This window comes from Ceratina calcarata, unplaced genomic scaffold, assembly GCF_001652005.2.
Source record: "Ceratina calcarata isolate Rehan_Ccalc_2016 unplaced genomic scaffold, ASM165200v1 scaffold162.2, whole genome shotgun sequence".
Lineage (NCBI taxonomy): Eukaryota > Metazoa > Arthropoda > Insecta > Hymenoptera > Apidae > Ceratina > Ceratina calcarata.
In genome coordinates this window covers 1,109,763-1,124,717 of record NW_017137499.1, presented here as the reverse complement: position 1 = coordinate 1,124,717, position 14,955 = coordinate 1,109,763, and the positions used below count along the sequence as shown (strand labels likewise).

At 42.7% G+C, this 14,955-nt stretch overlaps 2 protein-coding genes across 3 annotated transcripts in view; both read right to left on the bottom strand.

The window, feature by feature from the left end:
- The window catches only part of ldd (lipid droplet defective), a 28,400-nt gene extending 16,783 nt beyond the window's left edge, over positions 1-11,617 (bottom strand). Inside the window, exons 1-20 of one of the 2 annotated variants that reach the window (XM_026819823.1) lie at positions 9,934-11,617; positions 6,898-6,981; positions 6,596-6,819; positions 6,315-6,457; positions 6,095-6,225; positions 5,489-5,874; positions 5,101-5,415; positions 4,780-5,035; positions 4,503-4,700; positions 4,222-4,436; positions 3,930-4,140; positions 3,491-3,870; positions 3,113-3,395; positions 2,803-2,997; positions 2,533-2,747; positions 2,272-2,456; positions 1,660-2,207; positions 1,208-1,588; positions 496-1,146; positions 40-228 (exon numbers count right to left, since the gene is read on the bottom strand). In XM_026819823.1, the coding sequence (XP_026675624.1) occupies positions 40-228; positions 496-1,146; positions 1,208-1,588; positions 1,660-2,207; positions 2,272-2,456; positions 2,533-2,747; positions 2,803-2,997; positions 3,113-3,395; positions 3,491-3,870; positions 3,930-4,140; positions 4,222-4,436; positions 4,503-4,700; positions 4,780-5,035; positions 5,101-5,415; positions 5,489-5,874; positions 6,095-6,225; positions 6,315-6,457; positions 6,596-6,819; positions 6,898-6,960 (5,169 nt within the window). In that variant the 5' untranslated portion in view covers positions 6,961-6,981; positions 9,934-11,617. The remainder of the gene's footprint in view (positions 1-39; positions 229-495; positions 1,147-1,207; positions 1,589-1,659; positions 2,208-2,271; positions 2,457-2,532; positions 2,748-2,802; positions 2,998-3,112; positions 3,396-3,490; positions 3,871-3,929; positions 4,141-4,221; positions 4,437-4,502; positions 4,701-4,779; positions 5,036-5,100; positions 5,416-5,488; positions 5,875-6,094; positions 6,226-6,314; positions 6,458-6,595; positions 6,820-6,897; positions 6,982-9,933) is intronic. The other variant, XM_026819825.1, reaches the window with a different exon arrangement.
- Positions 11,618-13,784: 2,167 nt separating this feature from the next.
- The window catches only part of LOC108632622 (glutathione S-transferase 1-like), a 3,952-nt gene continuing 2,781 nt past the window's right edge, over positions 13,785-14,955 (bottom strand). The window contains exons 5-6 of the mRNA XM_018037311.2: positions 14,052-14,219; positions 13,785-13,979 (exon numbers count right to left, since the gene is read on the bottom strand). Coding sequence (XP_017892800.1) covers positions 13,842-13,979; positions 14,052-14,219 — 306 coding nt within the window. The 3' untranslated portion in view covers positions 13,785-13,841. The remainder of the gene's footprint in view (positions 13,980-14,051; positions 14,220-14,955) is intronic.

Here is a 14,955-nt window from a genome sequence, read left to right as displayed (position 1 = left end):
CTTTATAGCCAATACATCCTTAATGATGACGTAACTTGCCTCTTTCTTGTAGTTAGATAAAAAGTCCTCGAACGTGCCTTCTTTGAAGGATGTCCACCATGCGGGGATCTTCACGGTCTTGAAGCCTTCGGTAGCAATTCGAATTAATGTCGATTGAACGTGATCCATTCTCTCTTGAAGGTAAATATCGCTATAATTTCCGGATAGATTCTTCGGTGGTCGAACCTCCTGTGAAACATCAACAATTCAGAAGACATTGATCGTAAAACGATTTACAAGGAAAGATTATGATGGCAGGCTTCAAGAAAATATTAGATACATATTTCTTTAGCTGCAGTAACTCGAATTTAGGGGGTGAAATCATCCCCAAAATTAATTGTGATCAATACCATTTTTTTAAATAATTTTTAAAATATTTCATTAACTTCAGTATTCTTTTCGGAATATTAAAAATCGTTACGATCGTTTCGAGGGTCTCATAATTGAACATTATACCTCGTACTTCTGATCGAGAGGCAATATATCGATCAGCGTCAGACGCTTGTCGGAGAGGACGATCTTCTGGCAATAGTTGGAGACGCTCGACAAGAGTGCTTTCTTCCTCACGAAACTGGGCACGATCAAATATTTGTCGATGTCGCACAGGTGCACCCGGCCGAACGAGAGCTTTTCTACGAAATCGCTCAACCTCTCCGACTTCACGAAAGTGTCAACACCGCTCACGACGAGATTCGGCAGATCTTCTATCAGAGTCAAGAGCGGTTTCATCTTCGAGCTTTCGTAGAGTGTACGCAGCTTTTGCCAGACGTCACCGCCGGCCAGCAGTTCGACCGTCGCGTCTATGAGCTGATACATTCGAATTAATCTCGTTACTGGATCCGATGCGCCGATCGACGAACTCAATCTGATGCGGCCCTCGAGTTTTTCGTTCATCGCGCACCTCTTCAGCCAACTTTGCCCGGCCGTGTAAACGATAGACAGAGTCTCGTTCGACATATGCTGCCAGGTCCTCGCGCTGAAGATGTTCGATCTTAAAACGACGTTAGGATACTTCTCGTGGAAAGCGAATGCGGCATCTAGCAGCTTGGTGACGGCAGAACTCATGCGTGTCATGTTTGGCAGCATTGCTTGATTTTTCGCTGCAAGCTGTTACGAACAGATTAAGTAGAACAGTACGTAGTCGCTTTAAAGTGTACGCTGTACTTACGAAATACTCATCGCTGGTTATGCTCTTCAATAGCTGGTAAGGGTCGAAGGAGCAAATTTCGTGTATGAACCGGGTTCGATTGGGGGCAAACCAGTAATTCGAATTGAACGGTAGTCTGCACACGGTTTTCCTTACTTCTTCGTAAGGCATGAAATTGCCTGTCGTCGCATTGATCGTAGTAATGCTGGCGACCAAAGCGATTGCTTCTTCTGGATGGATATCGAGAATCTTTAACAACTGACGAGCATCACCTCTCTCGACTAAGTTCCACAGATGGATCGTATTCTCCTGTGGATTAATGTTCTTTATCGTGCTCGTAATGTGACCTAGAGCCTCGGCAATACCCTCTATAAGAAACCTAAATTTGCCTCCTTTCATTTCCTGAAAAAATGAATTAAAAAATACCATCGAGTTCATGGAAATTTGAAGAAATCGTAAAACGATCGATTCACCTGAGATGTGGGTTTTGTATCGTTATATTCCAGAGCGTCCTCCAAGTTCTGAAGAGTGGCCAACCAATAGGACGTCGAAAATGGCACCTGTATTTCTACAGTCTTGTTCATCGTATCTGTGACGAATTTCCAAGTTTCTGATACGGAATCATAGAGATCACCGATCATGGTCATCGTGTACGATCGATATTTGTCGACAGGTGTTCTCCACACGGTCGTCTCAGTCATGTACAAATCGGTGTAGGCATTGAAGTTGTCTGGATCGAGATCGCAGGTGAAGTTCTTCAGGATTCTGTATTCCTCAGGAGTGATACCAATGACAGCCTCCGTCCACCAATCGAACAGTTGAGTGCAGGTGATACTACCGTTGCGCTCCAACTCCGTCACGATACGATCAGTGATTTCCTCGTCGGACAGTCCATTTATCAATGTAGCCAGAACGAAGGACAGTTTGTTATAATAAATCGATACAGGTGTATTTGTGGAGAATCCCAGCAACGGTAGTAAGCTCAGTTTCGCACCGTGTTCTAAAGAATGCGACTGTATTGCTAAAAAGAGAAGAATTTTTTTATTTCTTTCGAAACAGGCGAAGGGAAATCGTTTGATATCTACCTTCGCGTAAAATGTTCGTAGCAGTCGTTGTAATCTTGTGAACGGCGTGAGAAGTGAATTTCAGTAGAACGAGAATACGATTCTCGATCGAGACTGTCGGATTCCAAATATCACTGGCTGATAGATTGCTTTTAAAGGCATCCAGGGTTTTGTCGAATTCCATGTCGATGTAATCAAGGACGGTCCTAAATTAGGAAGAATGCATAAAATTCAGAAGTTTAATCATTAATCTAATGTAACATGACGTAACAACGCGCTGACCTGGCCTCGTTCTTATCTGGCCACCTGTCCTCGAATATGCTTTTTACTTCCGGTGTCAGCGACTCCAGATGCTCGAGGAGATTCGGTTGTTCTGCCAACGCGACCTGTTTCGCATCGTTGACCAGATCGTCGAGTTTCTTGGCCAATCGACGGAATTTCGCGTAGCCCAAGGTCCAATTGAACGGTGGAAGTTGTATCGCGTCGTCGTGCTGAAACTGGCATCCGGTTCTCGTTCAGTATCTAGAACACGGACAAGAGTATCGTACTCACGATTTTTTTCGCCCTCGTTAAGACCGGTTGCTCCTTCCATTCCTGTATGAACAAAGACGGGTTGCACGATATCCTCTCGATCTCTCGTATTATCTCGCGGGTGCCGTTTCGCAGCTCCATCGCAGCACCGACGCTCTCGTTCTTCACACAGGGCCATTGTTCCTCGCGCGATTTGTAATCGTCCAAGAGGGATATCTGTCGCGTGAGACAAAAGTCGTAACGTGCAGACGATTTTGGATTCACACACGGTTGGTTCGACATAAAAAACACTGTTCTATTCAGAATCGAAAGGAGAGCCTGAAGAACTTACGAGGTGGATCGGTTTCATTGTGACGATGTCAACGACGTCGAGAATGAGCGGTGACAAATTTCTCAGGATAGCTCCGAGGAGAATTTCGGTCTGCGGCAAATCCTGCAGCACCTCGGATAAGGTCGCCACGTGATCGTTCTTCTGTATTTGATCGACGATCCTCTCCACGTTCTCGAAGATCACCGAGGACGCCCAACCGAACGCGTACATCTCCTTCCATCCGCTCTTCGCACGGAAAAGGGGACTCTCCATCAGGCTGAAGAGCTTGCAGATGAAACCTACGCTGCAGAGAAGATGTAACTCATCAAAGTGAATATCCGTCATTTTAACTGATACTATAAAATGTAAAAAGAAAAGTTGTTCTCGTTACTTGCGTACCTCATTTCGAAAACGTCCTTGGCGCTGATATAGAGGCTCCACGATGTTTTAAGCTCCGTCTTCAAACGTTCCAGCCGCGCCGGATCGTAGTCGGAGTTCTCCTGATTGATCAACGCGTCGACGTAACTATAAATCTCGATCGTTTTGACGTTGAAATCCGTCCAGTTAAACGATCCCCGGTTCCTGTGGCGTTCTTCCTCTTTTTGTTCGATTTGAGTCCTGTTTAATTCCAAATCGGTCTGTACGGATTTCGACATACGGCAAACGAGCGCTTTTAGCGCCGTATCGTTCGAGCCTGGTGGAAAATTTAACAAAGCGGGCGGATTCGGATCCGTGCAATACGTCCTGGTGAAATTGTCGTATTCCAAAAGCTTCAGAACCTGTAACACATATCGTTCTTGAAGTGAAGTGAATGAAAGGATTAAGATTATGAACTGACCTTATCCTTATCCGCAGCAGTTAGATAGAAGGACTCGATCAGTTCCTCTTTCCGGCGTCTAATTTCGCTGATCCAATTCCTTGGATTCTCCCGCAGGTCCTGCAGAATAATCTCAGCAAGTATATCCATGTTCTCCAGGTCTGGTTTGATGGTAACATAGGATAAACTACGATAGCCGATCATCTTTGCTATGGTCAAGTGAATCCCAACCCTGAAGAGAATATCCAAAATAATATAATCCGATGAGTTCAACGTGTTAAATGAGGATAAATCAATTTATTATTAAACTTGCATATCCATCCTCCCTTGCTGTCGAGTTTCTTCGAAGGCTTTGCGCCAGCCTTCGTCGAACTTGAACACGGACCAATCGGGATCTGGTTTTTTTGGCGATTTCATGAATGACATAAATTTCTCAGCGTTCTTAATAACCGATGTGACATTCGATTTATCGATGCCGGTCACTTGCTGCAGTGCCATGTTTACAACCGTGTACAACGTATCCGTCACCTGCGAGTCAGGTACCGTGAGAAAATTGTCCTGTTTCCGTCATCGAGACGTACACGCGACACTCACAATGCTATGAAAGTCTTCAATCTCGAAAGTTTCATACACGTCCCAGATGAACTTCTTCCCGGAATCGCTGCACAATAGTTCCTTGATGTGCCTTGATTCGTCTCTTCCGTCTTTAAAATCTTCGAAAATTTCGTTCAACGTCTCCTCTTGACAAAGGAAGTACTGGGGTTTTATATTCTCGGTTTCCTGTACAAATTTCTGTAAAAAGAAAACAACGCGGCTATCTGGTATATTCTATTACTGAAGAAAGAGGAGTCGTTCACTGGTGTCTATATACCTCGACGAAATTTAAATTAGAGAACGATTTAATCAGAGTCCGATAGAAGTTTGGATGAACGTTCGTCAATAACTTTTGAACTGTATCCTTATGATTGATAGAAACGTTGTAAATCCTTTGTTGAGCCTCGTCGTGGATGATCCCGAAGTGGTACAGCGTTTTGGTCATTAATCGCGTGTAGGAGAACAAGTAACTCATTGGAGCCAATATGTGATCCGACAAGAAATCTCTTAGCCCGTCGAAAATTTCAGCCGGTCTGTAAGAAAGTCAATTTTAATAGATACAATTTACTCGAGACTCGCGTGGACCAAAATGTCTCACATTAGAGCGTCGTATCTGTGACGATGCATGATCTTTTTCGTCAATTTGGCCCCGTCTTGTAGCAAGCCGATAATCAGATCGATGATTTGGAACATATTTTCGTTCTCCATTATATTCGTACGTACGCCTCGTGCCGAGCTGGCTAGCCGTTGTGCTATTTTGTAGAAGCTCTCGGAAGAGCCGCTGGTTTCACCCTGTTTCAACTCTTTCACCAATTCCAGCAACGATTGCAACCTCAAGAATTGTTTTTCAACGATATCCCAATTGCGTTCCTTCGAGAATATCGGTTGGAGAACTTTTAGTGATTTGTTCACGCTAAAATAGCATTAGAATAATATTTTTCTATGTGTCTTTGATTATCCACGAAACTTTGCTCGATGCTACTCACAAAGTCAGATCGATCTCTTTGAACGTGACGTTCTTCATGGCCATTATCATTTTTGGCATCCATTCGCGTATCCTTAAATACTCCGGGATGTGCTTCTTCACTAACTGGAGGTCTAAGATCGTTTCGGCGGCCCGCTTCAAATCCCTGAAGAAATCGTACTCCCGGAACTTTGCCATTACGCGATCGACCATCTCCAGCAGACCGGAAAAATCGAGATGCTTGGACAAACTTTCGAGCATCTTCGGTATCGCCTCCGAGTCGATGTCGCAGAGGGTCTTCGAGATCACCGCGTAGTCCTCCTCGTTCGACAGAAGCAGGTACTTTCTCAAACTTTCCGGGGAACAGATCACCCCATCGATGTTCGACGAGCCGAACGCCTCGATGAGCTAAAACCCGATTGAGGAAAAAACATTTTCATAGGAATATGCAATTCTATTGTATCCTCTGGCCCACAAGATGTGGTAGAGTAGAATGTTTTTCATTTTATAATATAATAAAATATCCTCTGTAATATTATTAATAAAAATGAATACTTCTAAACCAAATATTCTTATTATAAGTCTAAATAAATGTACGTTGAGTAAGCATAAACCTGCTGATACTAACATATAGTAATTTAATGGACGAATTAAATAATCCATCGATCAACCCGTCCCTCGCGTTCGGCATCTGCAGCCTGAGGAGGTCCTTGATTTCGTCGTGGTTGTTGAATAAATCGCCCAATCGAATGCCTCGATCTAGTTCGACGAATTCAATATACACACCACGTAAATTCACATGGATATATCCGATAAACGAGGTATCGGAGAAGGTAGAGCGTACGTACCGAACAACGCCTTGATTTCCGGTTTAGTGAGTATCTGCGCCATCGATTTCAGAAGCTGGATGCTGTTTGGTAACGTTCTGATCGCGGAAAGAATCGTCTCGTTGCCGAGCATCGGCTGTAGTTCGACCACCAACGGACCTAGACTATCGCGGGAACACGTTTCTGATCATATTTCTATAAAAGTACAATAACTAAGCAAATCTAAGCTATTTTACTTCCACGGTTCATAGAAAATTTTTTTTTAAATTCTGAGAGTCTAGCAGAAGAATATCGCAACTAACGTGGCAGTTTCGTAAGAAGGGACTTCTTCGTATTCCGACAACGGATCACACGGGTTGCCGAGGCTGCAAATGAAACTCTGAACAAACGGCAGCAGTCCATTTTGCGGCATGGACCTCGCTGGAAATTGGCAAGTCGGATAGTACTTCGGATCCACATTGTCGCGAATCGTATATAGGATCATAAATACTGCCACCGGCCACAGGAACACCAGGCCTAGTATGCCCTAAACATTCCAAGTTAGCGCGAACGCTTTTAGCAATCTCGGTCCGAGCCGCGTTTCTCGGAAGCTACGATTACGTACCGGTTGACGTTTCCGTACTATATAGTTCTTCCATAGAAGAAGTCCAATCTGGTCGACCCTCATCTTCGTGGAAGCGGTTTAGACCTGTGAAACGAATCGTGGAAACATTTCATTTAGCGTTGATTCTAAGTGTACCGAAACTTTCCGACGAGGCGAGCGGAATTGATCGAGCAACTTCGCGGGTCCCGCGCAGCAAATTTCGAAAACGTCAAAGCAGAGGATCGACAGAGATATACAGTGTTCGAAGAGCTCCGCGATCCATGAATCAAGATCGAACGCGCAAAACCGCCTTGTTGATATATCGCGCGATGCCGAACAAATATTTGAAGAGCGTAACAAGCGGTGTGTCCGTCGGTGTCGATACTCCGCGCGCCGCGTCACGCCGGTCAAACCGGAAATGCGTTTCACTCCGTCGCGTGTATTACGCCGGAATACATTGCGGGGAAACGGAACAATGAACCGAACGGATTGCTTTTCGCGTGCGAACGAAAAGGACGAAGTTCGATCGCGTTTGCGGATCGCATCCGCGCGTTTCACGTTCCGTCCCTTATTTCCGGCCGAAACGACGACGCGCGAAAGTGAACCGGTAACGACCGACTGGTCGCTGTATTCTAATTTTCGTCGAATAAATTACCGGTGAATATTAAATGAGGTTTTAATGCGCAACGCTTGGAAAATGCGAATGAAATAAGCTCCGCCTTTGATATCGGGCCACCTGGAATTGATCCGATGGTGTTCATTTATTAATACCGGGCGCTACGTTCGCACGCGGTTCATTGCGCGCATATACATTTTACACGTAATAGCTGGGCCGAAAAGAAGCGTCCGATTGATTTATTTGTTAATTTCCAGCCACGCTTGACCAGTGCATTGTTTCAATTTACGAAATTAAAGCGCGGAACCGCGTTCGCAACGCTCTATCGATTTCTTTCCCGATGGTTTATCCACGGATTGTGAATGGTACAATTAATAAATTAAACGTGAACCGATGTTAATGAATAATTGTGATGTTTAACTACCGCCACCACTTGAAACAGGCAAAATGCTTGTGTAAGAATACATATAATGGGATCGTTTTGTGCGTAATTTTAAGAAAGGAAAGGAACAGTCGACGGATTTATAAATCTCCGGAATTTACGTTCGTTGACGGTCGACCTCTAAAATGAGTGGCGTGCTGGTGCACGTACACCCGTCATTATTTGAATTCAAGATTACGAATTATCGTTGTAATTATTGATTTGAAAATACCATCTCCCGCTCTGTCATTTGTATAATCGTAGCCGTTCGCGGATACGCGTTTTGTGAAAACCCTCCAAGAAGTCTCTCGAAAAGCATAGCGATAAAAAAATAAGTGTAGAAAAATCGAACAGAAAGATGCAATTCTGAAGTTAACTAAAAATTATTTACTCTTCATGCAAATGCAATATGTCTCAAACTGACAATATGAATACATATACAATATATAGGAATCATCTTGAATCGAATAAGATTATTATGCAATTGGATGCACGCGTGACCGTGAATCCACGTTTCGTTACCATCGTTGAGTTATCGGTCGTAAAGAAACTTGTTCGACGAGGAAGCATTCCGGTTCGAAGGACGGTTTCATTCATTAGCGCCTCGCAAATTGTATGTACATACTTTCACTGCGTTCGTAAATTGTGCCGGCTTTTCTGTACGAGCAAAACGTGCGATACCTCAGGGAATACTGATTGCAGTGACTATGAGAACGCGTGCAAATTTCCAATTAAGTGCAATTAAGTCTGTGTCAAGACAGATTATAAATACATCATAAAGAACAGAGATGGATGAAAAATTACAAAGAAGAAGGAGTTCTGTAAACCGAAATAAGCAATGAAGGAAATCCAAGCGACCAGTTCTCCAGGCGGGGCGAACAATAACCGGCAATTAATGAACGTTATTCGACCACACAATCGCTCCCTTCCCTCTTCCTCTTCAACCATCTGACAACCTGAGATTTGCCTCACAATGCGAATTAGTATTAAAAACGGCGGACAACAATTCCTCAGGCGAAATTGGTACTCTTTCAAGTCGTCCTCGACCATTAAGGATTGTACGGTTCAAAGTCGACAGGATCGTATGAACCGAGACTGGAAAACCGGCGATTAACGCTTTTCCTCATACCATGAAAAACTTGCACGCTAATTTATTAATTATTTATTCTCGCCGGAGTTATTACGCGTACACAACGAGCGCGAGCAATGAAATGAGAAATCTCGTATGTTCTATCTTATCGAAGGTCACGATTGAATTCTTGCTTCTTTTGGATATTGATGCGTTTGGTCAATGACAGGCAGAGATCCGGTGGGACGGTAGCATCAAATTCTCGGAAGTCTAAACAGATTGTGGTGGAGCGCAGCTGGTCGAGCAAGTTTTGCCGACCATCACCGCGAGCAGACCTTGTCGATGAAGAAAAACGAAAAAAGTATCCTGAAGGCGATGCTCACACTTCTAGTTGTTCTCCAGTAGTACTATAGTAAACTACGAATCGAGTGCTAGTCGAGCAGTCGTAAATTGAAGGAAAACTCTATCATGTCCATGAGATTCCTTCTACTTAAATGTCTTTTTATTCTTAGCCTGTAATATATACGTTTTCATCTTTAAACTGAAGGATGAGACAGACAAATTAGAAACAGATAAAGTTTTGATAGCTTGCTTCAACGAAGATGCTTACTGGAAAAGGCAATGTAATTGAATTTCTCGCGGGAGAGAACGTGAAATGTTTATGTAGCAGAAGAAGGGAAACGACAGTGAAGAAGAAAATAATGTCATCAAAACAGACTACCATTACTACTCGACCAGCTTGTTTCTGTTTCGAGTCTCATTCCGGCATTTCGCATTACACAATACTTTGAGATGAATTATGGAATCTTAAAGATGAAGTCTCATTTAGGGAACGTCCAATCGGCCTCGCGTGCGGTGCAATTTCTTAGGGTTTTAAGCGGTGGAACATTCGCCAACGTTTCAAGACCGGATGTTTCCCGTAACGATACAAAATCGAGCGTTTCTACTCACGTTTACTTGCACGGTGAATTCCTTCGGACCAAAAGATAAGATTTCGCTTTATCGGTTGTAATATCACTCGAGCCTCATCGATCGGGTCGCAAATTAGTAAAACCGCAGTCACCAAACACGCGGGAAAAACGAAAGAATTCACAGAGGAGAATCGAGCACCAGCCACGCGATTAGGTGTATAAAGTAAGAAGCGCGAATTCGTGGGAACGGATCGTCGTTACGTCGAGACACCCTGATGTTCGACCCCGACACCCCGGAGGTTTATCATCCCGATTCAGAGCCCGGACGCTAAAAACGCCGTTCTCTCTCGCGGATTTTTGGCGAACGTTCCTCCCGAGACGCCTTCGGGCGAAAACACTGAACGAAAGGGAACTTGTTCCTGTTCCCTCGGCCTTCCTCGGTCTTCTCGTTGCTTGAAGAGAAATACTCCGACTCGCGTTTAATACACACTTGGACGACGACGGTCGGAGGCAGACTGTTGCCACCACCGTGATCCACGACCACGTGGACCTTAGCAATGCTTCAACATCCGCTCGTGAATATGTATTTATACGCCCGTACACAAGTATACGATTGAATGTACGGATGTTTCTTCGCGCCTAAACAATTCCTTCATCTTCGTAAAGGCCTGACTTCTCTTTTTTCTGGTTTCTTTATTTCCCTTCTTCAACGCGATTTCGGCCTCGACCTTCCAATCGAACACTCGCGTATGCACGAGCCGTCGTATAGGTGCGAAATAAATCGCCCGCACCCAACGTGCGTCATTCGATGTATTCTGTCCTTCTGTTGTTTATTTATTTATTTATTTCTCCCATTGACCTTGGAATATTCTTTGATGAAATCGTATTTTTAACCTAATTTGAATTAGCTTCTTCAGGAATTGACAAGGCGAAATATATATAGAATAGAATAGCAATTAGTAGAATTGTACTTTAGAATAGAAAGTTTTCTGACAAATATAAGTACCTGTCGACCTAATCAGGCAGGCAAAAGAGAAGATGAAAAGAAAATGAAAAGAGACTTACAAAGACTGTACAAAGCCTAGGTATCAAGAAATATCGTATGCATAATTAAACGAGATGAAATTCATTAATCGACTAAATATTGAACTCCGGACTTGCGTATAATGATACAAAAAAAGTATGATTCACAGTATTAGCATGACACTTAGAGCAAAATGTACATATATACATACATGTATAATTCTACTTAAAAACCGTGAAATTAATAAGCAGATTACATCCGCATAAAACAGCTCGCTCGATTATTTTATTATTGACACGGACATGTGAATAATTGGACAACATAATTTCATCAATTTCATCAATTAAAACAATTTTCAAGTTAATCTTTTTCTTCGATTGAGCAATTAAATCCAGAGAATTCAGCAGTTAATCGTTCATGATTCAAATCTGTATGCAAGAAAAACGTCAACGCCGGTTTAATAGATCGGATTTGTCAGGCAAATAGACGCGAGACTTCAGATAAGCAGGTCGTTCGAGGTTGACCTCCTGATATATGTATTGAAACGATCGGCCGAAGCCGAAACCAGTCGTGCACGCTAAACTATCATTGCCGTTATCAAAACTCATCCTCTCCAACGGGGCGAACCGTCATCCAAGCTATTAATTAATATCAATTAATGCTACCGAAACGGGCGGACCAAAATAAACAACCGCGAAATTATGAAATTATCCGGCTAATTGGTACTTCGGAAGAATATGTGAATTGTAGTACGAATTTATGCGTTATCATCCGAACAAACATGTTTGCGTTGCTCGTCGTAGAAAATCACTATTCTTGTCTATCAATGTTGTAGCGGACGAGACCTGATATCCATCTCAACTATGAATATCAGAAAATCGTTCCATTGTTATTCGTACTTAAGCTAATGTTCTTGAGAACTAATGAGTCTTATCAGAGACTAATTACTGGGTTAATCACCCAGCACGGATGACACAATGGGTGGAATGTCTGAGACATTAGATATACATAACTTCGAGGAAGATAGGAGAAAGGAGAGAAATAAATGAGAAATCGTATACTCCTTTTCGTTAATGTCCCCTGAGCGTGAAGGGAAATAATAAATGATTCGAGGACGAAACTCATATTCGTAAATATTCCTGGGAGAATGCTTAGCGCTAGGTAAAAGGGGAGTGGAAGACGCTTAATTCTTTTTTCGAGAAACGTTGCGCGACCATCCCAAACCTGGTTGGAGGAGAAATCCTCTTTGTATTCTATTTTTCATCAGTCACGGGTGGTAATCCTATTAAAGGGTGAATACCGGAATTCCGCGTAACCGAGTCGCAAATCCTACCCCGCTGTTTTTTTAAACCTCGTATAGCTGAATCTAAAAATACGGAGCGCGCGGTGTTTGAAAAAACGAGAATAAAAAAAAAACCCGGGAACCTGTCTGACCAGAGTTCGACCACTGTGGCTCGTTTCGTGGAAATCGAGAATGCCGACCGCGTGCGTATAAGCGCTAATACCGGTCTGACATCGGATCAGATGCAGCGGCTGTATACGTCAGAGAGCGAAGAAATAATTAGGTGCAGAAGACTCGGTCGAGGAGAAAGAGGGAAAGATTTGATTTTGCCGTACGTGTGAGTCGTATCGACGCGTGTTACCTAATAAACAGACACATAGACGTGAGAAAAAAGCGGAAGCGATGCGAGAATGACTCGTTGACCGCGTTTTCACGTAGCCACGCGTTTTTCTCATAATCACTGGTTTTCATACAATGCGTCTAACGAAGCAAGACGTGATTCGAGCAGACTTGAGATGCGAACACAGATTTCAAAATGCGAGATAACTTCTAATTGTTAACTCGTAGAAAATCTCATTCCACTTTGTTTTCCTTAACGATAAATTATTGAGAATAAAGTAAAAAATAGATTCCCATTCAAGACGACTTTCTGTTTCATGTGCGGTGACCTCGATCTTCGGTGACATCAATTTACACCTAATTTTCGAGTAAGAGTAAATTCGCGTGCACCCGCGAAACGGCTTTCGTTGTTCCAAATACCGACCGGTCTGAGATAAGTGAAAATGTATTAAAGCAGTGTTAAGCAAGAAAATCGCCGGAAGATGCGAGGCATTAATCTCGCAAATTGCAGCAAAACTTACGTACATGCGGTATTTTATGATGAAGGTGCTCGGGCGTGTTAGAGAGAGATAGAGAAAAAGCGAGACGATCTTAATGAAGTAGCAAAAACGAGGATAACAAAAGCTCCTACTCTGTTCCAGCAACGAGTTCAATATCAACTATCATGCGTTGAATTACGTAGGGTCTGTTATTAACACCGTTTTGACCCGGCAGGCACCGTCGTATAATAAACGGTGAATTTTCCATAATTACCAATTAAATCAGCCTTCACCGTTTCCCAACTACGGCATATAACAGCAGATACGTTTGCGGTCTGAAACTTTGTGAGATAAATTCTTGCCACAAACCACAATCGAAAACGTCAGAAGCAACAGCATCTAAAAGGACGGATAAGACAGTGTCGAGTGTAGCAGATTTTGATTAAACGGACTACAAGACGATAACGGAAACTAGAAGTATGTTCTTTGAGAATTTTTAGTGTATATCGATCTGGGGAAGTAGGAGGTTCCAATGAATCCAGAAGAGGAAAATGAAAGAATAAATGCTCATCAGTGTGCGAATTATCAACCCTTCCGGGAAGCATCGTGTCCGGCAGCCGATACGCGTGCGTGATAACAAAAGACTATGGACAGCGATATCTTCTCTGAATTGTTACTGCGCATTCGATAGATAAAGCAATCGTTTATGATAATTTTGGATGGAAAACAAGATTTAGGAATGATGAGCTGATATTGATCGAGACATATCTGTTGCTATTAAATTTTATAAAGCATAATAAAATATAATAAATGTACAAAAATGTTTAGGCCATCAGAGCACGGACAGTTGCAAACAATTTATCACGGCCTGGTAGATTATGTTGTTTGTATCCGGGAAGTTCTGCCTCGCATCTCTCGATCCAAGCCTTCACGTTCGGAAAATCATCCATATTCACTAGAATCTGAAAGATAATTCAAAGAATTGTATTGAAAAATTTATGTACATTAGTTTTATTCGTAGCAGATAAGCTTACAGCGGAACTCGACGCAGTTGTCACGCAACTGATATCAGCGAGAGTATAAGAATCATCAACCAGCCAGTTTTTACCCTCCAGGAAGCTGTTCAAATGTTCGTAAGATTCTCTCCATACTTTCATCTTGTCTTCAGAGATTTCCTTCCCACTTTGAAGGAATAGTGGTCTCTAAAACAATGGAAAATTAAAAATGAATGTCAATCAATGATAAACAAATCAAAATAAAGAACTTTAATTTTTCAAAAGTAGCATGTCGTTGTAATAAATTTGAATCCTGTAAAGTATAAATTGTGAGAATGAAAGAAAGAAGAATTCTGAACCAGACGGTCTGACTAGAAATGTCTGCATCCCCTGTAGCGGTCCGATGCGACTGTGCTATACTATAGGAAGATTGCTGCTACTATAGCGCTATATTGTCTCCAATTCCCTTTTGCTTCGTTTGTATCCATGACAATTTTTTGCATTTGAAAAGGGTTGGTTCAAGATAGCTGTTTCTCGTAAATGCCGAGAGCCCTTTGTAATTGGCCCATCGCAGACAAAAGTGTGCTGTTATCCGACTTTATTACTCGATGTGAAAAGGGTATATAGGATGCTCGGAAACTTTCTACAGCGTCACATAATGCTTCCGCTTTGCTTACGTGTGTACACAGACGAAGGGAGGAAAAGCGAATCGCATTAACCTCCTTTTGCGAAACTTAATCGACTGTTCCAATGGTCGCGCAACTTTATCCGGACAAAGTGCCATGAACAGAAGTACAAACCAAAAGTACAAAAAATGGTAGGAGGTATAATTTATTTAAATGATGAAGAGAATAATGAGACTGATCTCGGATCGTGTGGGTTTTCGTCTATATAAATGAAACAAATAGGAACCTAAAACGACCAAACTTCCCCCCCCCCCCCC